The 25,332-nt window shown below is 41.5% G+C and overlaps 2 protein-coding genes across 4 annotated transcripts in view; both read right to left on the reverse strand.

Annotated features, from left to right (window-relative positions):
* prmt3 (protein arginine methyltransferase 3) overlaps window positions 1-13,818 on the reverse strand; it is a 76,588-nt gene extending 62,770 nt beyond the window's left edge. Inside the window, exons 1-7 of one of the 2 annotated variants that reach the window (XM_067399751.1) lie at window positions 13,777-13,818; window positions 13,395-13,515; window positions 12,506-12,588; window positions 12,374-12,423; window positions 12,175-12,280; window positions 4,739-4,895; window positions 1,318-1,462 (exon numbers count right to left, since the gene is read on the reverse strand). In XM_067399751.1, the coding sequence (XP_067255852.1) occupies window positions 1,318-1,462; window positions 4,739-4,895; window positions 12,175-12,280; window positions 12,374-12,423; window positions 12,506-12,588; window positions 13,395-13,515; window positions 13,777-13,792 (678 nt within the window). In that variant the 5' untranslated portion in view covers window positions 13,793-13,818. Of the gene's footprint in view, window positions 1-1,317; window positions 1,463-4,738; window positions 4,896-12,174; window positions 12,281-12,373; window positions 12,424-12,505; window positions 12,589-13,394; window positions 13,516-13,764 lie in introns of both variants that reach the window. The other variant, XM_067399750.1, reaches the window with a different exon arrangement.
* A 1,387-nt stretch (window positions 13,819-15,205) lies between these two features.
* htatip2 (HIV-1 Tat interactive protein 2) lies at window positions 15,206-23,355 on the reverse strand. 2 transcript variants are annotated; one of them, XM_067400980.1, is made up of 6 exons: window positions 23,243-23,355; window positions 22,308-22,491; window positions 21,493-21,600; window positions 16,000-16,137; window positions 15,824-15,885; window positions 15,206-15,663 (listed from the first exon to the last, which is right to left on the reverse strand). In XM_067400980.1, exons 2-6 carry the CDS (start codon window positions 22,488-22,490, stop codon window positions 15,444-15,446), a joined length of 711 nt encoding a protein of 236 aa, XP_067257081.1. In that variant the 5' UTR covers window position 22,491; window positions 23,243-23,355; the 3' UTR covers window positions 15,206-15,443. The 2 variants fall into 2 exon arrangements, with proteins under 2 accessions (XP_067257081.1, XP_067257080.1); XM_067400979.1 differs by having other exon boundaries at window positions 23,152-23,320.
* Between the last annotated feature and the right edge of the window lie 1,977 nt (window positions 23,356-25,332).

Here is a 25,332-nt window from a genome sequence, read left to right on the forward strand (position 1 = left end):
CTTGCTTTGCCAGCAGAATTTCAGACAGAAATGGCTAATTAACCTGCCAGTCAGACCAAGTACCACCCAGAACATACATGATGCTGAAAGCTATTTACAATCCAGACGAGAGCAGTTATATTCATATCGGTTTAAACGTGGTTAAAAACAATAAATAAACAAATGAGGCCCTCTTTTTGGAATGGTTAAACATTCAGCTCTTACTGGTTAAAAACAAACAAACAAACTAAAGAAATGTTAATAGATGTTTAAAAATGTGGAACATTCAAAAAAAAAAAAAAATCAACAAAAATGAGAATTTTAAGATTTATTCTGGACATTTTTCATTTACACTACTGGCCAAAAGATTGGAATTTTCAGCATCATTACTCAAGTCTTCAGTGTCAGTGACCCTTCAAAAATCAATTTTTATATTCTTGTAGAAACCAAGATACATAATCATTCAAAGGTTAGGGGTAAGTAAGATTTAAATTTAATAAATATTTAATAAATAAATAAATAAAATAAAAAAAGATGGGGAAGAAATTAACACTTTTATTCAGCAAGCATGGCTTAAATTGATCAAATTATTTATAATGTTACAAAAGATATACATTTCAAATAAATAGTGTTTTTTTTTTTTTTTTTACTTTGTACTCATTGAAGAATCCTGAAAAAAAAATGTATCACAGTTTCCACAAAAATATTAAGCATTAAGTATTATATTCTGAAGGGAAAACATATGAATAAGCTGTACTTTTTAGGCATTAAACATATTTTAGTTCCCCTTTCTAATGCAGAAAACTATAACTGAAAATTTAATTGAAAACTTCACTTAACTTTCCCTACATTCGTGCGTTAGTTAAAAGGGTTAAAGAAAGATCGCGCCATCTGACTCATGACGGTAAATGGCATCATTTTACGGTGGACAGTAAAAGGCGTCAGCGCTTGCGTTGCACCATACAGCTCAACCTCTCCTCTGCAGAGTTTCAACTCTGACGCAAATCGCCACTAAATGCAAGTTGGAGGAGGCACCAATCACTGGCCCTCTCCAGGACGTACTGCGGTATGAGAGCTGATGATCCAAACGCTCCTCACTTGAACCTCCCTTACTGCAGTTAAAGCACTCAAACAATGAAATCTTAATCATAAATCTGGAAAACTGCAATGTGGAAAAATAAATAATGGTGAATAACAAAAATCTGCTGCATAGGGCAAAATACTGCATCTGTTTGCAAGGAGTTTGCACAAAATATGAGTTGCCTATGACCTTCTACCAGTAGCAGTAGCCAGTAGCAAATACGGCCACAGATTAATGTTAGATGGGGACAGACCTACCTTCAGCATCTCCTCATGGATGCTGTAATGCCCATAAGAGCTAAAGTAGGCCTCGTCTTCATCTTCTCTCAACTCAGCAATGGCCCCCGAGCATGAAGGGCCACGACTTGTGTCTGCGTTCAGCACTAGACCTTGTGCCAACAATCTGGGGCAATGCAAACAACACACACACACATATATATATATATATATTTATATATTAAGACAGAGGAAGGCCTGGTCAGTGCACCAGCACACGTGCATGTGCATGTGAGTTCTCACTCAAAATCTTAACCACTGCAGTGGAATTTTACCCCATCTCTAACTTCTATTGCCCCGCCTCTTTTTTTGCACCTCTATCCACTTCAGTGAGTGTCTTTGAAACTGAACTCTATGCTGCACCCTGCTGGACCCACTTATACATTACACATCTGTAGGAGTCGCACAACTCAAGTGAGCCATTCTTAAAAATCAGTCACAACACACAACTGAAGATAACTTCACTTTTTTAGTTAAAAAATGTTTGCAGAGTGTGCCATTTTCTCAACTGCTTGTTCAGCTCAGTTTAAGAATGATAATCTGGTCCCAACATGAAAGAAGGTATAAACTGAAGAGGAAAAAAAATAAATAAATGTGTTGCAATAAATTTGCTGTTAATTAAATGCCAATGATCTTGGGTTATGACGAGTACAAAACTGGATTATGTTTTTTTCATCAGCCTTTTTATTTTGAACTGATTTTCAAGCATCTTTGTAAAACCTTTGACTTGATGTTAATAAGGTTTAATCAGATACGACTACAGCTTTATGGACAGAATTTGTTACATGCTTTAACAACAATTGATAGTAAAGTATGAAAAAATGTGTGTGCAATAATGTTCTTTTTAAAATGCATTTTGTAAGCTATTTTCTGTGATTGTGTGGGCACATCTGATTCATAAGCCGCTATAGTAAATAACCTGAAGAATAACAAAATGCAGTAAATGGTAAAATAATTTGAGCAACAAACCAGTGAGTTTATGATTATGATAATAAAATATGATAAATAACAGTTTGCAATATGAAGTAGCATAACGGACATTTTTGTGCAGCTAAAAATAGAAGCGGATGAGACCGGAAGCCTTGACACCATCAAGTTACAATGGGCATGCTAACTCTTACATTAAGAATAAGGTGAAAATTTCACAAAATATGAAAAGTCTGCTTTCATTTACCCACCTTCACATCATTCCCAACCTAAAACCTTTCTTTCAAATGCAGAACACGAAAGAAAATATGTATAAAAAATAAATGGTCTAAACAACACTGGACCCCATTGGCTGTCACTGCGACTTTTTCCCCAAAATATTTAGGAAAAAAAAAAAAAAAAAAAAGAGTCTATTCAACAATATCTTGTGATGGGCGATTTCAAAACACTTCTTCATGAAGCTTCAAAGCTTTACAAATCTTTTTCGAAGTGGCTCGGTGCGCCAAAGTCACGTGATTTCAGTAAACAAGGATTTGTTATGTCATAAGTGTTTCAAAATTTCAATGGTTCACCACTGGGGGGCGTGACTTTGGCAGTTTGATACGCGCTCTGAACCACTGATTCGAAACAAAAGATTCGTAAGGCTTCATGAAGCAAATCATCCATGGGTGAAATCACCCATCACTAGATATCGTTGAATAAAGTCGTTATTTAGGTTTTTTTTTTTTTTTGGCACACAAAAAGTATTCTCGTCGCTTCATAACATTAAGGTTGAACCACTGTAGTCACATGAACTGTCTTTAGTAGCTTTCTGGACATTGAAAGTGTTAACTGTCTTGCTGGCAATGGAGGCCTCACTGAGCTATCAGATTTTAATATCTTAATTTGTGTTTTGAAGATGAATGAAGGTCTTATGGGTGTGGAACGACATGAGGGTGAGTAATAAATTACAGAATTGTTCATTTTTGTGTGAACTAACCCCTTAAGGAATAGAACAAAACAATACAGAATAGAACAGAATAAAATAATAAAACAGAATAAAATTAAAGAACTAAAGATAAGTAATTAAACAAAACTACATACATGTGCTTCTCAATAAATTAAAATATCATGAAAAAGTTTTTTTTCTGTAATTTAATTGAAAAAGTAAAACTTATATATATTCTAGATTTATTAGACATAAAGTAAAATATTTCCAGACTTTTGTTTACATTTTGATGATTACAGCTTGCTGCTCATCAAAATAAAAACAAATCAGTTTCTCAAATTATTAGAATATTTAATTTCAAGTTCTATTAAATTACCATTCTCAGGGTATAAATACTGGGTTTAGGTCAGTAATCCCAACAGCAGTCATGGGGAAGTCTGCTGACTTGACAGTTGCCCAGAAGACCCTCTACAATGAGGGTAAGCCACAGAGGGTCATTGCTGAAAGAGCTGGCTGTTCGCAGCATGCTGTGCCAAAGCATATTCATAAAAAGTTGACTGGAAGGAAAAAGTTTGGTAGGAAAAGGTGTACAAGTGAAAGGAATGACCGCAGGCTTGAGAAGATTGTCAGGCGAAGACGATTTAAGAACTTAGGAGAGAAACTTAGAACTCAAGGTCACAGAGTCTGGAGGAAGAGTGGAGACGTTTCCACAGTCAGTGATGATTTGGGCTGCCATGTCATCTGCTGGTGTTGGTCCACTGTGTTTTCTGAAGTCCACAGTCAACGCAACCGTATACCAGGAAATTTTAGAGCACTACATGCTTCCTTCTGCTGACAAGCTTTATGGAGATGCTGATTTCATTTTCCAGCAGGATTTGGCACCTGCCCACACTGCTAAAGGTACCAAAAGCTGGTTCATGGTGACCATGGTGTTACTGTGCTTGACTGGCCAGCAAACTTGCCTGACCTGAACCCCATAGAGAATCTATGGGATATTGTCAAGAGGAAGATGAAAGACAACCGACCCAACAATGCAGAAAAGCTGAAGGCCACTATCAAAGCAACCTGGAATTCCATTACACCTGAGCAGTGCCTCAGGCTGATCACCTCCATGCCACGCCCCATTGATGCAGTAATTCAGGCAAAAGGAGGCCCAACCAAGTATTGAGTGAATAGAAATTAACATACTTTTCAGAAGCCTGACATTTCTGTTTAAAATATCCTTTTTTTATTGATCTTATGAAGTATTCTAATTTATTGAGATAGTGAATTGGTGGGTTTTAGTTAAATGTGAGCCAAAATCATTACAATTAAAAGAACCAAAGACTTAAAGTACTTCAGTCTGTGTGCATTGAATTTATTTAATACACAAGTTCCATAATTTGAGTTGAATTACTGAAATAAATGAACTTTTCCAAAACTTTCAATTTTATTGAGATGCACCTGTAAATACTATTCAACAACTTTGAAGCTCTTATTTGCTTACCCTGTACATAAAAACTGAACCACAGTGACCCAGTGCATATGTGAGGTTGATATCATACTGACTTGAGTTTGTGCAGATCCTCCATGGCCCTGGCCAAGGCTTCCTCAGCTCTCTGAGCTCTGTCTTCAGCCTGTCTGGCTCTCTGAAGCAGAGCAGGCACCTGATCACCAGCTGAAGGGCTCAACGTCACAGCTGCGGCCTCACTCAACTCTTCAACATCTGACAAAATATAAGCCAATAGCACAAATGTGTTAAAACATGTAAGAAAATTTACCACTTACTTACACCATGTGTAGCCATATACTTCCATTCAAAATTTTGCGGTCAGTAAGATTTATAAGACATTTATAAAGTTACAAAGGAATCAGCCCTGTTTAACATTTTAAAGGTGCCCTAGAACCAGTTTTTACAAGATGTAATATAAGTCTAAGATGTCCCCTGAATGTGTCTGTGAAGTTTCAGCTCAAAATACCCCATAGATTTTTTTTTAATTAATTTTTTTTAACTGCCTATTTTGGGGCATCATTAAGGCTGCGGCCCCTTTAAATCTTGCGCTCCCCGCCCCTGAGCTCGCGACTATAATACAGTGCATTTACAAAGTTCACACAGCTAATATAACCCTCAAAAAGGATCTTTACAAAGTGTTCATAATGCATACAGCATGCATGCGTCGCATCATGTGAGTATAGTATTTGTTTGGATGTTTACATTTGATTCTGAATGAGTTTGATAGTGCTCCGTGGCTAAAGCTAACATTACACACTGTTGGAGAGATTTATAAAGAATGAAGTTGTGTTTATGAATTATACAGACTGCAAGTGTTTAAAAATGAAAATAGTGACGACTCTTGTCTCCGTGAATACAGTAAGAAACGATGGTAACTTTAACCACATTTAACAGTACATTAGCAACATGCTAACAAAACATTAGAAAGACAATTCACAAATATCTCTAAAAATATCATGATATCATGGATCATGTCAGTTATTATTGTTCCATCTGCCATTTTTCGCTATTGTTCTTGCTTGCTTACCTAGTCTGATGATTCAGCTGTGCACAGATCCAGACATTAATACAGGCTGCCCTTGTGTAATGCCAGCCCATGTTCAAAGCATATGCAAATATTGGGGTCATACATATTAATGATCCCGACTGTTACGTAACAGTCTGTGTTATGTTGAGAATCGCCTGTTCTTCTGAGGTCTTTTAAACAAATGAGATTTATATAAGAAGGAGGAAACAATGGTGTTTGAGACTCACTGTATGTCATTTCTGTCATGATCCTGGCTTTTCCCTCTTTCTCTGTCTCCCTCTTGTGGTCACACACTCTCACGCACACACTTCCACTTCTCCGCTCATTATCTCTTTCAGCTGGTTCCCCTTTCATTCCCTTCTCCTCACCTGTCCCTGTTTCCCTCTTGATTTTCTCTGCTTCTTATTCCCTCTTCCTAGCCCTGTCCTGTTGTCGGATTATTCTATGACCTCTCAGTACCTGTTCTGCGTTCGCCCTTGGCTGTTCATCCTGGCTGCTGTCCTCATTGTTTTCGACCGGCTGTACGCATCTCGGGGTCCCTGCCTCTGTCCTCGGGGAGGTTAAGACAGATTTCCTGTGTTCCAGTCGTTCTGGCAGTTTTTGTTCTGGCTCTGTTTAATGCCAGTGTTTTGTGTTCTACCTGATAAACCTGTGAGGACTATTTACGTTCTTTATTAAAGACAGTTTATTTCATCCACCCCTGGTCTTCCATCATTTCCATCTAACAGAATAATCCGACCAAAGATGGACCAGGCGAGTGGTAACCCCCTTCACAGTGCGGTAGAGCTCCAGGGTGCTCTGCTGGGCGAACATGAGGAGGATTTATCCGCCGCGAGACACGCCGTTGATTCCCTGACGGCCCAGCTCTCGGATCTTACCCAGCAGTTCCATCACTACCGTCACGAGACCTCTGCTTCAGCTGGACAGCGCGACTCTTCGGAGCCACGTATAAACAACCCGCCGTGTTACTCTGGTGAGCCTCTGCAGTGCCGAGCCTTCCTCACCCAATGCGAGGTTGTTTTTTCCCTCCAGCCGCCCACCTATGCCAAGGACCGATCTAAGGTGGCTTATGTGATTTCTCTTCTCAATGGACGAGCTCGAGAGTGGGCGGCAGCGAACTGGGAGGCAGAGGTGGACTGCATTTTTAAGTTTTCTCTTTTTAAGGAGGAGATGATCCGAGTCTTTGACCGGTCAGCACACGGTCACGAAGCGTCCCGCCTCCTATCCACCTTGCGCCAGGGAGAGAGGTCAGTCACTGATTTTTCTGTTGAATTCCGAACCCTGGCCACAACAAGTGGATGGAACGAGCCGGCACTCATCGCTCGTTTTCTCGAGGGCCTGAATTCTGAAATTAAAGATGAGGTCCTGGTTCGAGAGGTTCCTGACACTTTCGATTTCCTAGTCGAGTTGGCTCTCCGCATCGAGAGACGCTTTGAAATGCGACGAAGGGTTCGCAGAATGGAGGCTTCGCTACTTCCCGCCTCCTCGGCGACCCAGCCACCACTATCATCCGTTGCTGAGCCCGAGCCGATGCGGCTTGGAGGGCTTCGTATATCCACACAGGAACGCCAACGCAGGATTATAAATCGCCTTTGCATGTACTGTGCTGCCGCTGATCATTTTGTCTCTAGGTGCCCAGTAAAAGCCAGCTCGTCAGTAGGCGGAGGATTGCTGGCGAGCGCTACATCATGGGCCTCTCCGCCTAGGTCCAGTACCTCCCTTCCTGTACACCTCCGCTGGCCGGGATCGTCAGTCTCCTGTTCTGCCTTACTTGATTCGGGGCGGAAGGGAACTTCATTGACGAGACTTGGGCTTTGGAACAAGGTATTCCTCTCTTAGATTTACAAGATTCCACCCCCCTATTCGCCCTAGATGGCAGTTCCCTTCCTAGGGTACAGAGAAGGACCTCTCCATTGACTCTTACAGTTTCAGGAAATCATAGAGAGACTATTTCTTTTTTATTTTTCATTCCCCTTTTTCTCCAGTGGTTTTAGGCCATCCGTGGTTAGTTCTCCATAACCCCCAGATTAACTGGACGGAGGGCTCTGTTCTCTCTTGGAAAGTGTCTTGTCATGTTGATTGTCTGTCTTCTGCTGTGTCCCCTGTCTTGTCCGTAACTGTTTTTCAGGAAGAGCCGGGTGATTTGTCTGGGGTACCGGAGGAGTATCACGATTTGCAGGAGGTCTTCAGCCGTTCCCGGGCCACTTCTCTCCCCCCTCATCGCCCGTATGACTGCAGTATTGATCTTCTCCCAGGTACAACGCCCCTCGGGGAAGACTATACTCGTTATCCGTTCCCGAACGGGAGGCGCTCGAGAGTTACCTTTCTGATTCGCTCAACGCCGGTACCATCGTTCCCTCCTCGTCTCCAGCGGGGGCCGGTTTTTTCTTTGTTAAAAAGAAAGACGGCTCCCTGCGTCCCTGCATTGATTATCGGGGTTTAAATGATATCACTGTCAAGAATCGTTATCCTTTGCCACTGATGTCATCTGCCTTCGAAGTCTTGCAGGGAGCTAAGATTTTCACAAAGCTCGATTTACGCAACGCCTATCACCTAGTACGTATAAAGGAGGGGGATGAATGGAAGACCGCGTTTAACACGCCCTTGGGCACTTTGAATACCGGGTTCTTCCGTTCGGATTGGTCAACGCCCCCGCGGTCTTTCAGGCCTTAATCAATGACGTCTTACGGGACATGCTCAATGTCTTTGTGTTCGTCTACCTCGACGACATTTTGATCTTCTCACCATCACTCCAGGTGCACGTTCAACATGTTCGTCGTGTCCTCCAGCGTCTTCTGGAGAATCGACTTTATGTAAAGGCCGAGAAATGCTCTTTCCACGCCCCCTCAGTTACGTTTCTAGGATCAGTCATCTCGGCAGAGGGGATCGGTATGGACCCGGCTAAGGTCCAAGCGGTCACTGATTGGCCTGTGCCCGAATCTCGCCTCGCGCTTCAACGTTTTCTCGGGTTTGCAAATTTTTATCGTCGTTTTATACGAGGTTTTAGTCAAGTAGCCGCTCCCCTTACGGCCCTGACCTCAGTCAAGTCCCAGTTTAGGTGGTCTGAATCTGCGCAGACAGCGTTTGACGTTCTCAAGTCTCTTTTTACTACCGCGCCTATCCTTCTTACTCCTGACTTCACTAAACAGTTTATAGTCGAGGTCGATGCCTCTGAAGTGGGAGTCGGGGCTGTTCTTTCCCAGCGGTCCGCCGCTGACGGACAGATACACCCCTGCGCTTTTTCTCTCACCGTCTTTCTCCTGCTGAACGCAATTACGACGTGGGCAACCGCGAACTGCTCGCCATCCGTCTAGCGTTAGGCGAGTGGCGACAGTGGCTTGAGGGAGCTCCCGTACCTTTTATTGTCTGGACTGATCATCGAAACCTAGAGTATATCCGCAAGGCCAAGAGACTAAACGCGCGTCAAGCCCGCTGGGCTCTATTTTTTACCCGTTTCGATTTTTCCATCTCGTATCGTCCGGGTACCAAGAATGTTAAGCCTGACGCGCTATCTCGTCTTTTGACTCCTCTTCTTCTTCCGAGCCCGAGGAGATTATTCCCCGAGTCATATTGTTGGCACGACCGTCTGGGGAATAGAGAGGCTGGTGAAGCGTTCTCTTTCTCGAGTCATAGTTCCGCGCAACTGTCCTAAGGGGCTTCTTTTTGTCCCTGTATCCGCGTCGCGCTGTCCTTCAATGGGGACACACCTCTAAATTGACTGCCCATCCCGGCGTCCGGGGCACCCTCGCTTTTATCCGTCAGCGCTTTTGGTGGTCGTCTTTAGAACGAGACGTGCGACGGTTTATTGCCTCCTGCGATACGTGCGCGCAGACTAAGGCTGGCAATTCCCCTCCGGCCGGTCTACTTCGTCCGTTACCGGTTCCTACACGACCGTGGTCTCACCTAGCTCTCGACTTTATCACCGGACTTCCTCTCTCGGAGGGGTAACACCGTTATTTTGACCGTGGTAGATCGGTTTTCTAAGTCGGCCCATTTTATTCCACTCGCTAAGCTCCCCTCTGCCAAGGAGACCGCCCAGATCATGGTCGATCATGTTTTTAAGCTACATGGTTTACCAACTGATATTGTGTCTGATAGAGGCCCTCAATTTTCCTCTCAATTCTGGAGGGAGTTTTGTCGCCTCATTGGGTCATCCGTTAGCCTTTCGTCCGGGTTTCATCCCCAAACCAACGGTCAAGCAGAACGGACTAATCAGATTGTCGCCCGTATGCTGCGCAGTCTCACTCATCAGAATCCCGCGTCCTGGTCACAGCAACTATCCTGGGCCGAATACGCCCATAATTCGCTTCCCTCCTCTGCTACCGGTCTTTCGCCCTTTCATTGCTGTCTCGGCTATCAACCTCCGTTATTTGAATCCCAAGACTCTGAATCTAATGTTCCGTCAGTGCAAGCTTTTATTAGCCGTTGCAAACGCACCTGGAGGAGAGTGCGATCTGCTCTCTGTCGAGCTAGAAGACGCATGACAGTTTCGGCTAATAGGCGCAGAATTAGAAGTCCTCGCTACGTTTGCGGCCAAAGAGTGTGGTTATCCACTTCAAATTTACCTCTCCAGTCTGAATCACGTAAATTGTCTCCCCGCTTTGTTGGACCATTCCGCATAGTAAAGGTCATAAATCCTGTCGCAGTAAAGCTCCTCCTTCCGCCTAATCTACGCCGGGTTCATCCCGTGTTTCATGTCTCTTGCATCAAACCAGTCATCCGTCCTCCTCCTCGCCCGGTCCGCGTCCCTAGTCTTGCCGATGATACCCCTATCTACAGGGTTCGCCGGATTCTTGACATGCGCCGTCGGGGACGCGGCTGTCAGTATCTTGTCGATTGGGAGGTGTATGGTCAAGAGGAGAGAATATGGTTTCCCTCCCGGGACGTCCTGGATCCTTCACTCATCGATGATTTCCTCCGGTCTCGCCAGTCGGCCTCAGGAGCGCCAGGAGGCGCTCGTTGAGTGAGGGGTACTGTCATGATCCTGGCTTTTCCCTCTTTCTCTGTCTCCCTCTTGTGGTCACACACTCTCACGCACACACTTCCACTTCTCCGCTCATTATCTCTTTCAGCTGGTTCCCCTTTCATTCCCTTCTCCTCACCTGTCCCTGTTTCCCTCTTGATTTTCTCTGCTTCTTATTCCCTCTTCCTAGCCCTGTCCTGTTGTCGGATTATTCTATGACCTCTCAGTACCTGTTCTGCGTTCGCCCTTGGCTGTTCATCCTGGCTGCTGTCCTCATTGTTTTCGACCGGCTGTACGCATCTCGGGGTCCCTGCCTCTGTCCTCGGGGAGGTTAAGACAGATTTCCTGTGTTCCAGTCGTTCTGGCAGTTTTTGTTCTGGCTCTGTTTAATGCCAGTGTTTTGTGTTCTACCTGATAAACCTGTGAGGACTATTTACGTTCTTTATTAAAGACAGTTTATTTCATCCACCCCTGGTCTTCCATCATTTCCATCTAACAATTTCCATGTACTGAACTCTTGTTATTCAACTATGCCAATATAAATTCAATTTTTGATTCTAGGGCACCTTTAAACAAACTGCAAGTTATTTGGGACTCAGGTATTGGCAATCCTTGTCCTTCTAGATTTGAGTGCTGCTTTTAACACTGATGATCATGAGACTCTACTTGACTGACTACAGAACTGGGTAAGCAGGTCCTCCTGAGTAATCAGGTCCTGTCTTAGACTGGTTCAGATCCTACTTAAGTAGCAGAGAATACTATGTTGCACTGTGTAAAGCGTGTACCTACACCTCCAGGCGTTACGTTATATCTTGGGGTGTTCCTCAAGGCTCAATTTTGGGTCCTCTATTATTTAAGCTATGCATGCTTCCATTAGCTGGTGTAATTAATCCTTTTTACTAATATGCAGATGACACACAACTTTATCTTTCATTTTCACCAGATGCCCACAATTTGATTTCCACCCTGCTGGATTGTATAGAGTGCATGAAGTTGTGGATGTGACAGAACTTTCTACAGCTAAACAAAGAAAAGACAGAGGTACTTGTTATCGGTAATGGTGCACAGAGAACATCTATTGCTCCATATCTTGACTCTCTATCAATAAAAACCAGTAATCAGGTCAAGAACTTAGGAATCATGTTTGACAGTGACCTCAGTTTAAAAAAACAACAACATATTATCACCTTAGGAACATCTCAAAAGTAGTATGTGATATTCTCTCTCCTTCTGACAATGAGAAACTGCATTTCATGCATTTGTTACATCTAGACTTGACTATTGCAATAACGCTTTTGTTGGGTTACCAAAGATCTCTATTAAACACAAAGAGTTCAGAATGCAGCGGCATGAATGCTAATGTGCTCTATAAATGAGAAATCACATTACTCCAACACTCAGATCACGTCACTGAATTTGATCAAATTGTGTGTGTGCGTGTGTGTGTGTACAGAGATGGGAATTTGTCTTTATAAATAAGACAAAAACAATCATTCTCATACCTATCTGCAGTAATGGGTCATCTGGTATAGCTGGTTTCATGTATTCATCACTGTTCCAAGGCAGTGGGCCATTTGAAGCCAGTAACAAACTCTCTGCAGAACATTTCTACAAAACAACACAACAAACACTTCAAGTCAAGCTTCAAGTCATCTTATCACCAATATCCACTTGAACCATATGAATGAAAGGGATACTTACAGAAGTCCTAATGTAGTTTATCATCTTTATGTAGCTATAATCATCAAGCTCTAAAAAGGAATTAAAACATTGTATTTAGATACATCAGACATCCCTCAGCACACTGAGTGGTCTTTGGTTTGGAAAACTTACTGTGTTTTTGGACAAGTTCTGGAATATCCACACCATGATCTGCTTTACAGTGTTGTAATGTCTCAGGCACAGAGGTGAGAGTCCTGTTGAAATTGAGACACAGTTACTTGAGTACAAAAAAAAAAAAAACATCCTAATGGTAGTAAATATGTTTTATATATGCTTTAGAAATAAACAGAAATAAAGTTTAAGTTCCTAACTGGAAGTAATAACTTAAAAAACAGTGTGTTTTAGTAACACTAACATTTCTAACTGGAAGTAAAAAATATAACTGAAACTAAAATAAATTAAACCTAAATAGAAATTAATAAAATAAAAAGAATAAAATTAAAAATTAAACAAAACTTAAAATGAAAAATATAAAAAGGATCATTCAAAATATTAATACAAAACTATAGTAGTATATAAATAGTAATAAAATAATATGGCTTATATATCCATTCTTGTGCTGGAAGGAAGTACATCACCATTGATACTTTTGAAAAAAATTTGAATTGAAATAAAAATGTTTCTCTTGAAGTTTATATTACTCTAATAGAGGGTAGGTTAAAAAAAGATATTTTTTATTAAGAAAAAGTATATATAAATATATAATATATATAAAATATAATGCTATATAAAAGCAATATAAAAGCCAATTATTTTAATTTGGAAATAACTTGCTGTATTTCCTATATAACACCTAATAATTTTCTCACACAGCATAAATGGGTACATAATATACATAGAAAAATATAGCTAGCATAGTTGGAGATTTCAAACAATAAAAAGTTTGAACAAAACAAACATGACCGGATCACAATCCACAAAATCTGTCTCTAGTAAGTAATCTTTCAGATTTATTTTAGGAAGATCCATCATGATCCATCAGGTTTGTATTGAATGTCACCTGTCACACAGCACACACAGCACTGTCATGAGTTCAGATCCCTCCTCCATTGACTGCCATTGTTCATCATCACTGTCAGACAGCTCGGGGACATCATCACATACCTCACACTCATCATCACCTACATGGCAAGAAACAATTAGCTACATAACCTTTAACACATCATTAACACATTCATACAACATCTTCTAAACAACCGCTCAGAACTACTGACATAATAAGCGGTAGCGGATATTTATAATTACACCATTTGGAAATGCCATACTTTAATACATTTCCTCTAAGATTAAATACACTCTTCAAATCGATAAATTAAGGCAGTTTAAATCGCATCATAAGTTAAAGCAAATATATACATCACATTTCATACATTCACGTGTACCTGTGTACGCTGCCATGTTGTAGTCGTCTCTCTTGAGTTCGAGTTTTTCTCATCCGGGTCATTCTTATTCAGGTGTACTTTCCTTTTGTCGCCATGTGAGGTCGCTGTTTTCTCAATAATAACATGCAGCACGCCTCTTGATAACAAAACATCAAAAAGTAGTGATTTATTTAGGCTCCTCTACAACCCAGCACCTTTGACTAGCCCAAACGTATCGTTCTTTGTGTTTAGAATAACACATACTACTTACCAGTCAAAACTTTGGACTTTGACTTGGAATGAATATTGTAAGGCTTATAAAAAATATAATATTTTTTTTTAATGCAAGGCTTTTGCTTAAATTGTGCACTAACTTTTGTGTTTATTTCTTCACCTTTTGTGTGTAGTTTCTTCACAAACCTTCGATTTGAATTGCATTTTCATGGATAAATTAGACAGGAAGGAAAAACATAATGTGATTGCTGTACTAATTACTCTCTTTTAAAAGTATTGCACTACTTATTACTTTCTAAATTCCGTATTAACCTTGACCAATTGAACAATATAAGGATAGACATGAAACTGCTCTTTTAATGCAAATAAATAATATAAAACTACATAAATTATTAATAAATGAACTGACCAATGTATTTAAAGGGAGGTTACATTAAAGGGATAGTTCACCCAAAAATGAAAATTTTATGTTTATCTGCTTACCCCCAGAGCATCCAAGATGTAGGTGACTAGGTGTGATGTTTTTTAACTCCAACCGTTGCGGTCTGTCAGTCTTATAATGCGAGTAAATGGTAACACAATTTATAAGTTGGACATAGTGGTGTATTAGAGGTAAAAAATGATATAAATAATGTTCGGTTTCTCGCATAAACCGATCGTTTCGTGTCTTAGGACATCAATCTGTCATCATGAGCCGCAGGGTTTAATTTGGATTTGTCTATGCATATTTTTTGACTCTTATAAATTGTGTTACCATTCACTCGCATTATAAGACTGACAGACCGCAACAGTTGGAGTTAAAAATCATCACTGGTGTTCCACTGAAGAAACAAAGTCACCTACATCTTGGATGCCCTGGGGGTAAGCAGATAAACATCAAATTTTCATTTTTGGGTGAACTATCCCTTTAAAAGTATACATTTTAAGTTAAATTTTGATGTTAAATCCAATATTTGTTTTATAAAGAATTGTTCTATATTCTATATAAAGTATTTAGTGCAATTACATCAGAAATAACTGTAATTAAATTACAGAAAAATAAGAGTAATCCCTTACTTTACTTTTCAAAGGAAAAGTAATTGAAATTACAGTAATTAATTACTTAGTAATGCATTGATTACTCCCAACACTGATCATGACCAACAATAGGTGAATGTTTTAACCCACTTTTCAGACATAACACACAAAAAAATATTACTATATAATAATTGTGGTCGAGTATGAATATAATTTATTTTTTCCAGATCAATAAACAATTAAATACCAAACAAAAGCACCAAAGCAAAGCATAGAAACAGCACATATAACCCTTATTTAGAACAAACAAGTAAAAATACATAATATGATCATTCAATCCAAGTAAACTGCATTAAAACAATATTTTGGCTTATCTTGCTGATGAATCACACCATGCCAGAATTGCACTTGGTTTAAAAAATGTGAAAATGAAAGTGTTATTTTTTGTCTCCAATTCTACCAAGTTCATATATGGCCTTGTTTTCAAGAATTTCCACTTTCTGCTCTCCATCTTTAAGTGTGTTGACAAAAATAGCTCTAGCAACGGATGTGATGGGGATGGACATTGCGGTAGGGAATACCGAGGAGAATGCACCAAGAAATTTCCGGGCCATCCACTCAGCCGGCCTGCTCTCCTGTCTGTCCACCAGGAGCACCCTACAAATAAGCAACCAACTTTGAGCTACAGAACAAATGATGGTTTTAAAATATCTGAACAAGCAGACATGCACAACACAAATATGTATGGCCTCAGAAATAACAACAGATTTTATTCCTTGGATCTGTAATTCAGAAACAAAAAAGTAGAAGGACTCACGCTGGCCGGTAGATGGAGAAACGCTCAAAGCCAAGGTCTTCAATTTCTGCTTCAACCTGACCCTGTAAATACACCAGTGTTACTGCAAGCACATTAAAACACAAAACTGTCCTTCTTTAGCCATAAAAAGTAAACAAAGCTAGGCTGACCATATGTTGCATTGGTTTTCATAATACCTTAGTTTTCAGGTAGAGAAAGCTGCTTGTTTTATCTGCACCTTTAGAGGACTCTAGGTGAAAATGGGAACAACCTCCTGCTTTGGCAAGTTCTGCAGACTTGAGTACGTAGTCATGATCCACCCGAACAAACCCTTCCTGTAGCCCATTCAAAATGGAACAAGTTACGTTATTTATCATGCAATTAACAACATTTACCAGAGGAAATGGACTTGCATGGATGCATCTTAGCATCATTAGAGTTCCCTTTCGTGGGAACTATCGACGCTACGTCGGATGACGTGATGGGAACCCTCTGTATTTTGTGTTCGTGAAGCACCTCTGTATCCAACCAATGAAAAGACGTGACGTCAGAGACGGGTGACGTCACGGATCAGGAAGCTATAAAGCACACCTGAACACAAAGCACGCCAGCTTCTGTTGTCTTCAGCAAGCGCTCTCTGTATCTTGTGTGTCTTATTTGGTGTTGTTTGTCTTATTACATATAAACAAGTCAAGATCTCTTCGTCTGAGGACAAGAGTATCTCACACCAATCCATATATTTATATATAAAAAAGACACGTATTATGGCGAGAAACAGCAGTGAAATGGGAGTGAGCACAGGCAGCTCTCGAGGGAGCCGTCTGTGTGCACTGTAAAAACTCGCTCTCAGGACACTGCTCCAGTGTTCCCCGCGGATCGGGTCCCGCTTCTGCTGAGGCAGGGCGAGTTTTCATTAAAGAATATATGGCTCGGATCTCGCGTTGCCGAGGCAGCGCGTAGATTAAGTCTGCAAGAATGAAAATACGGCTCGGGTCTTGCGTTTGCCGAGGCTGCGCATATATCACGTATCCGTAATTATGCATGTGTGTGTATGTGTATGTATATATTAAGGGATCTGAGTAGACGGGAGTTCCCTTTCTCTCTTTCCCTAAAATACCTTGCGAATTATTACGAGCTATAATTCTTTTTTGTATTCTAAATATATTCAGTCTGTTCAAAAAATATATATTTATATAAGAACTGGCTGCATTTAATTTGAGGATTAAATGAAATATTGAATACATTAAATTCTGAGGAATTTAAAAGTCCGGAGGTAGGACGGATCTGAGGACCGTCATTATCTCTCGGAAGGCTTCAAAGAAGAGGTCCTGACATTTATAGTGCAGGATCTCTTGAGGGCAGCCCCTCCGGGGGGATTCGGATATCGGGTCCTCCTCGGTGCCCTCAGGGGACCGTTCTGTAAACCCTGCCACCAAGCGTGAGTCAGGGCACAGCAGTTTCCACCGATCCTCCGAGGAGGGTCGGCCAGCACGTGATTCGTCTGTCTGCCGGTGCGCCGCGTCAGATAGACGAGCCAAGTGCTCAAAAAACACCAGAGACCAGTCTCGAGAGACTGGTTCCCTTAGTAGAATATTTGGAAGAGTGGAAAAATCTCCCGAATGTTTCGAAGTGGGTGCTGCTCATGATAGAACAGGGCTACAGAATTCAGTTCGGTTCACGACCGCCCAAGTTCAATGGGGTGCTTCCTACGGTGGTAACCCCAGAGCAGTCTCTGGTGATGGAGCAAGAAGTAACAACGCTTTTGCAAAAAGGGGCTATAGAAAGGGTTTCCCCTCACAGCAAAATGTTGGGCTTTTACAGCCGCTACTTCATTGTTCCGAAGAAGGATGGAGGGTTGCGTCCGATCATAGATTTACGTGTGCTAAATCGATCCGTAAAGAAGCTGAAATTCAAAATGCTTACACTCAGACAGATCATCCCTCAGATCAGGTCCGAGGACTGGTTTGTAGCGATAGATCTGAAAGACGCATACTTTCATGTATCCATCCATCCTTCACACAGGAAGTTCCTCAGGTTTGCTTTCGGGGGCGAAGCTTACCAATACAGGGTTCTTCCGTTCGGCCTATCCCTCTCACCCCGCACGTTCACGAAGTGCGTGGATACAGCGCTGGCTCCGCTGAGACTCCAGGGCATCTGCGTGCTGAACTATATCGATGATTGGTTGATATTAGCTCAAACAGAAAAATTGGCAGTTCAAAATCGAGATGTTGTTCTGTCGCACATGAAGAGGCTTGGGCTGAGGCTCAACGCCAAAAAGAGTGTGCTGGTCCCGAGTCAGGTTGCAAACTACTTAAGTGTAATCTGGGATTCCACCACGATGCAGGCGCAGTTGTCCCCTGCTCGTGTGAGTTCCATTCTCGGGGCTGTGAAAGGGGTGAAGTTAGGCCAGTCACTCACTGTAAAACAGTTTCAGAGACTGGTGGGTCTGATGGCAGCTGCGTCCAACGTTATTACTTTTGGCCTTCTGCACATGAGACCCCTACAGTGGTGGCTCAGGACCAAGGGGTTTTCCCCGAGGGGAAATCCTTTTCGCATGATCAAAGTCACGCCCTGATGCCTTCGTGCTCTGGTCATGTGGAAGAAGCCTTGGTTCCTATCCCAGGGACCCGTGCTGGGGACTTCTGGTCGTCGTGTAATGCTTACGACAGATGCTTCCCTCACGGGCTGGGGGGCGATCATGAGTGGTCGCTCGGCTCAGGGTTTCTGGGAGGACCATCAGCGCTCCTGGCACATACATCGGCTGGAGATGATGGCGGTGTTTCTTGCATTAAAACACTTCCTCCCAGACCTGAGAGATCACCATGTGTTGGTCCGCACAGACAACACTGCGGTGGTCTCATACATCAACCATCAGGGGGGCTTGCGGTCTCGCCTGTTATTCAAGCTGGCCAGTCGCATCCTCCTCTGGTCCCCGGGAAAGCTCCTCTCGCTGAGAGCAGCTTACATCCCCGGGCGGTTGAATGTGGGAGCAGACGCCCTGTCGAGGCAGGGCGCGAGACCGGGGGAATGGAAACTCCACACCGAGGTGGTGGAGTTGATATGGAAAACTTTCGGTCGAGCTCAAGTCGATCTATTTTGCCACAGAGGAGTCAGCTCAGTGCCCTCTGTGGTACTCACTTCAGCACCCAGCACCTCTAGGGCTGGATGCCATGCTGCAGACGTGGCTGAGGCTACGTCTGTATGCGTTCCCCCCAGTCTCAATGCTCCCGGGAGTTCTGGAGAAGGTTCGCCAGGAGAAGGTCGACCTAATATTGGTGGCCCCTTACTGGCCGACCACAATATGGTTTTCGGACATAATGTCTCTACTTCACGGCTCTCCCTTAGAGCTTCCTCTCAGGCAGGATCTCCTGTCTCAAGCGGGCGGCATGATTCTCCATCCCCGCCCAGAAATGTGGAAACTGTGGGCCTGGCCCCTGAGGGGACAAGGCTCATAGGAACTGGTCTCTCAACCGAGGTTGTGGAGACCATCCTTCACTCCAGAGCTCCCTCCACGAGGAAGTTGTACTTATATAAATGGAAATTGTTCTCTGTGTGGTGTGAACAGCATAATTTGGACCCGGTCCATTCTTCTGTCTTTGACGTGCTTCAGTTCCTTCAGGAAAAGTTCTCGGAAGGTTTAACCCCTTCCACGCTGAAAGTTTATGTGGCCGCTATTTCGGCTCATTATATCCCTATAGGGGGCTCCTCGCTGGGTCGAGACCCCCTAGTAGTATGCTTCCTCCGTGGTGCACTCAGGTTGAGACCTGTGGTGTGCACAAAGACCCCGACCTGGGACCTCACTATTGTGCTCCAAGGGCTGGCTGAGGCTCCCTTCTAGCCAATAGAGGAGGTGTCAGACAAGTTCTTGACACTTAAAACTATCTGTCTCTTGGCCGTCTCTTCTTTGAAGAGAATTGGTGATTTACAAGCGCTGTCAGTCGCTCCATCTTGTCTTGAGTTTGCACCTGGTATGGTGAAAGCCTTTCTGCATACCAGGCCGGGCTATGTTCCAAAGGTCCGATGAGGGTCCCAGGCCCCATTGTACTTGAGGCTTTCTGCCTGCCTCCTTTCGCAAACTTGGATCAGGAAAGGAAGAATCTGCTTTGCCCTGTAAGAGCATTAGATGCGTATGTTCACAAAGCTGCCCTGTGGAGAAAAACAGAACAATTGTTTGTATGTTATGGGTCCCCTAAGAAGGGGGGCCCAGCATCTAAACAGCGGATGAGCAAGTGGGTGGTCGAGGCCATCTCACTTGCGTATGAGACGGTGGGGAGCCCGTGTCCTTTGATGGTGCGGGCTCACTCCACGAGAGGTATGGCCGCGTTCAGAGCTCTCCTATCTGGTGTCTCTATGGACGACATTTGTGGTGTGGCTGGATGGTCATCCCAGCACACCTTTATCAGATTTTACAATCTTCACCTTAACATCACTCCGGGGGCCAGGATGCTACAAGATAGCAGCCAGGCACTCGGAGAGACGGCATAGTTGGGATTGCGTTCCCATCACGTCATCCGACGTAGCGTCGATAGTTCCCACGAAAGGGAACGTCTTGGGTTACGAGTGTAACCCTTGTTCCCTGAGTAAGGGAACGAGACGCTACGTCACGTGGCCGTATCTCCTGCATACCTGGTGCGCTTGCTTCAGACATTTTACAGAAGCTGGCGTGCTTTGTGTTCAGGTGTGCTTTATAGCTTCCTGATCCGTGACGTCACCCGTCTCTGACGTCACGTCTTTTCATTGGTTGGATACAGAGGTGCTTCACGAACACAAAATACAGAGGGTTCCCATCATGTCATCCGACGTAGCGTCTCGTTCCCTTACTCAGGGAACAAGGGTTACACTCGTAACCCGAGACGTTCTCAAAAACAAAAACAAAAAATCTTTTTAAAGGATTAGCTCACTTTCAAATGAAAATTTCCTGATAATTTACTCACCCCCATGTCATCCAAGATGTCCATGTCCTTCTCTCTTCAGTTGAAAAGAAATTAAGGTTTTTGATGAAAACATTCCAGGACTTCAATGGAGCCCAACAGTTGAAGGTCAAAATTTCATTCAAGGTTTCATTGCAGCTTCAAAACGTTCTACACAATTCCAGATGAGAAATAAGGGTCTTATCTAGAGAAACCATCACTCATTTTCTAAAAAACAATTATAAACATTTTAACCTTGAACTAGCTCTCTTCTTCTTCTTCTTCTTCTTCTCTATTAGAATTCCAGCAGTGTATTACTGCCCTCCACAGGTCAAAGTTTGAACTAATTGTTATATACTTGCACTCTAATATTGTATATGACAAGCTGCAATGAAACTAATTTTGACCTTTAACCGTTTGGGCTCCATTGTAGTCCACTATATGGAGAAAAATCCTGGAATGTTTTCATCAAAAACCTTAATTTCTTTTCAACTGAAGAAAGAAAGACATGAACATATTGGATGACATGGGGGTGAGTAAATTATAAGGAAAATTTAATTTGAAAGTGAATTAATCCTTTAAGTTGTGTTTTTCATCTTTACTTACATTGCCAATTTTTCAGCATTTATTCCCAATAATGATCTTTGTTATTATACAAAAGGTTGCTTATGTTTAATATTTTTTTTTAGTTGAAACAGACCCTAATTTCATGCATTATCAACTAAAGTTCAGGAGAAGAGTCCATTTACACAGTCCAAACAGATGACATCTGAAACATACAGCTCCTGCTTTGGCTTTGGTTGTTCCTAGACAGCAGTATCCCACATCATGGCCCTGGAAAGCCTCAGCGTACTCCTCCAGCTTCTCAAAATCAACCACCTTTTGCACCTGAAGAGAAGGGGTTGAAGGCCAATGAATGCTAAGTACTGAATCCCTGATAACATTTAAAAATACACTGCCCTCCAAAAGTTTGGAAACATCCCTGGCAAAGTGTGGTTTTGGACAATATCATTTTTTGGTGCAAATACATTAAAGTAACTTGACATTATCATTGAAGACCAGCAATAATAATTTTCATTTTGATTACATAATAATGGCAGTATATACATGTCAAAGTCAGCTGTGATGACTGGTTACTGGTTTAAACTTGGCTCAGGTTTGTAAAAGATTTTTGGGTCAGAACACCTTAATAGCTTCAACAACTGATTGCCATTTAAGTTTAGAATACAATGAACCAATTAGAACCCAGTTTAGGTCAGATAGATGCTAATGGAGGATAATTTGAGGAATTGAAAATTTAAGTTTTTTCTATGTATAAACTGTTTATGTAATAAAATATGTTTTCGTAGTTTGTGTTGTCCCTTATCAGTGCAAAATTATCACAAATTAAATAGGATTCATGCACATATTGTACAAACCCCCACTTTTCTAGGGCGTTTCCAAACAGTGTATGTGCAAAATTTTATCACATTAAACAACAAATTATTACACCAAATGGCATCTGCAAACATGAACTCTGGTCTAAGATCTTTTGTTACGCAATGCAATGATATTCTTTTTGGACTACTGTACATAAACAGAACTTGGCACATTACCAAATTTTCATAGGCTTTATCCTCAAAGGTTAACTGCCTTCGTCCAATGAGAGTGATCTTGGAAAAGATGTTGTGCTCCACTATCTCTTTCAGGAGTGCCTTTCCAGTCTCACCAGAAGCACCGAGAATGAAGCATGTTCTGTTCTTCTGCCGGTAATTCTCTTCCATTGCGTTTAGATCCATTCTGTAGAAATGATTGCATAACCATTTGAATCTCACAACATCACAGTGACTCTGCAGAATTTGCACAGGTGTACTGGAATGAACAGGTGTGCTATTAGTTATAACTGCTTTGTGAATCAAGTTGTTCCTCAAAGCAAAACACAAACAGTGGCTCAAAATCCTGAATATCCCCTTGAGCCGCATTCAAGTCTCAGGATGTTTTTGTCTTACTGGTGATATTTGTACAGCAGTTTCAGTAGGGGCGTGGTAAATAATTTAGCTGAATACGTTTGAGAAACATTAACTCTGAATATAGAGAGAAAACAAGATAATTACTTTCAACCTTTTTTCATTATTTTATTGCACATTCTTTTTTTGCACACGCTCTTAATTATTATTATTATTATTCTGTATTTGACCATGTTAATGACACAATAAAGAGGAGGGGATATGGCATCCTTTTGAGGCGTGGTTGTGTCGGGTAAATGTGCGACAATCAGAAAGATTACGTACTGCAGAAAAATACCGGATACAATACAATCAGTACAAAAAAAGACAAAGCAACAATATTACATCAAAGCAACCAGTACTGCATAGTAACCCAACACTGATCGTGATACAGTATCTATATAGTATTGTAGAAATGACAGTTGTAGTCCGTATTGAATTAACGTTACTTCACCTTGGGATCTCGACAGTCTCTGAATTCTCCAGATACTGAAAAACAGCGGCGAGTGCCACAACAAAAACAGTGAAGAAGCTTAAGGTTTTACCCCAGTTACACTGAAATGTATTCATGCCAGGCTCGATAAAAAGAGGACTTCTTCCTTGTTACGTCCTCGTTTCACACTGCGCTTGCGCAAACCACACACACACACACATACATACACATACACACACATACACACACACACACACACACACACACACAATTTATGCAGCGCGTTGCAGGTGTTTTGAAACGGATATGCACGAGCACGTTTGTGCGTGGTGCAGGTTTGAGTCTGGCTTTTTTTTTCCCCTGAGCTCATTCTACATTCTTTCTCTGTGCATAATTCCATATATTAGCGTCCCTATGAATGTGATACATATTATAGTACAGTAGTTTGATATCATAGTTGTCAAATGTGTTTATCATAGTGGTCAAGTGTGAATGTTGAAATTCAGCAAAAAAGAGACTTTTTATGTTAAAAAAAAATTGGAAGAAAAAATCCACTTGGAAGAAAAAAGGCACTTTCATCTAGTACAAAAAGTAAAAAAAAAAAAAAAACACACATTTGGACATTAGCCTACAAATGTAAATAAATAAATAATTTTTATAATCTCTATTTATGAATTTACACAATAGTGCCGGCTGTTTAGAAATTGAATTATTTTATATAAATTAACTAAGAAAAAGTCATTATATTTAAGATAATGAATCAATAAATTCCTTAACCACATATTATATTTTGAACAAAACACCAAAATGATAAACAAGAAAGAATTTCCAGTTTGCTCATATTTCAACGGTGCCAGTATTAGTGGTTGGCACTGTGTAATTGTCACTGATCCAGTTACCCAAATGATTGCGTGAATAAATTATTTATTTTAATGCTCTTATTTTTGTAAACAGGGTTGGTGTTCACGGATGGGCACAGGCCCAAAACAACAAACAATCAAAATGTTAAAGATGTAAATATATTAATTTAAAAGGAGAGAAACAGTAGAACATTCATTGTTATCTACAAACAAAAGAAAATAACAGAAAAGAGCATCCACCACTTCAAAACCTCCCAGTCAATAAAGCTATTTACAGTATAGCTATAAAATATTTACACTATTTACAGTCTTTGCTGGTAGCAACCACAATACTGACCATGTAATATTGTCGTCCAGCTCTGATCTGCTGAATGCGACTATAATGCATGAAGAAGATATTATAAACATCAATATCATTACTTTCTAAAAAGCTGCTTTAAAACTAAAAAAGGTATTGTAAAAAAAGAACTATGATCTGACCTGGGACCCATTTCAATAAGGAGGTTCAACCAACTCGGAGTTAAAACTTGAACTCTGAGTTGACTTACTCTGAGATGGGAAACTGAGTTTTCAGTTTCAGAACAGCTGAATTCAGTTAGTTCAGTCGACTCTGAGTAGGTTGACTCTGAGTTAAGCACGTGCACCACGACTATGAAAAGCCATCATCAATGGAGCGCCGATATTACGATTCACCATGGCAACAGTACGTGACAAAAGGATGTCTGCATACTTCAGTCAATGCAAGTTTACTTCTTATCACTGTTACAATATCAAAGGTGAAAACTGGTAGAATGGTAAGTTATTAAACTAATATTCATTTTCATGGTATCCCACATGCAAAAAAAGAGTGTAAATGATTTTATCATTATTAAACACTCGTTAGGCAATTTACTTCCACTTTTAGAACATTTTCTTCATTTTTATTGAAAATAAACGCATTTTATTCTGCAAAAGGCAGATTTGAACCCCGTCAATCGCATCACAAGTTAATTCTTCGTACACTACTGCCAACACCACTGCAGCCACTGAGTATGACAAATTTAACCTGGTCTGACATTGGGGGGTGGGGCTACTGTAAATTTGCATTTAGTAATAGACACTCGAATAATCTTGTTTTCCGTTTTGCATTAAGATTTTTTTATTTCCACACTGGCAGATATTGATAATTTTACTTAAGTAAAATGCACTTTGTGACGAGCAGGGCGGGCGAGAGCCGTGAGGGAATGGCGCGAGGCCGGTGACGCGAGTGATAATGAGCGTCACCTGCGAGGCGTGCCGGCCTCGAGTCTCTCACGGAGGAGCTCCGGAGGCATAAAAGGAGGAGCGACTACAATGAAGGACG

The sequence above is a fragment of the Chanodichthys erythropterus genome, chromosome 11 (genome assembly GCF_024489055.1).
Source record: "Chanodichthys erythropterus isolate Z2021 chromosome 11, ASM2448905v1, whole genome shotgun sequence".
NCBI lineage: Eukaryota > Metazoa > Chordata > Actinopteri > Cypriniformes > Xenocyprididae > Chanodichthys > Chanodichthys erythropterus.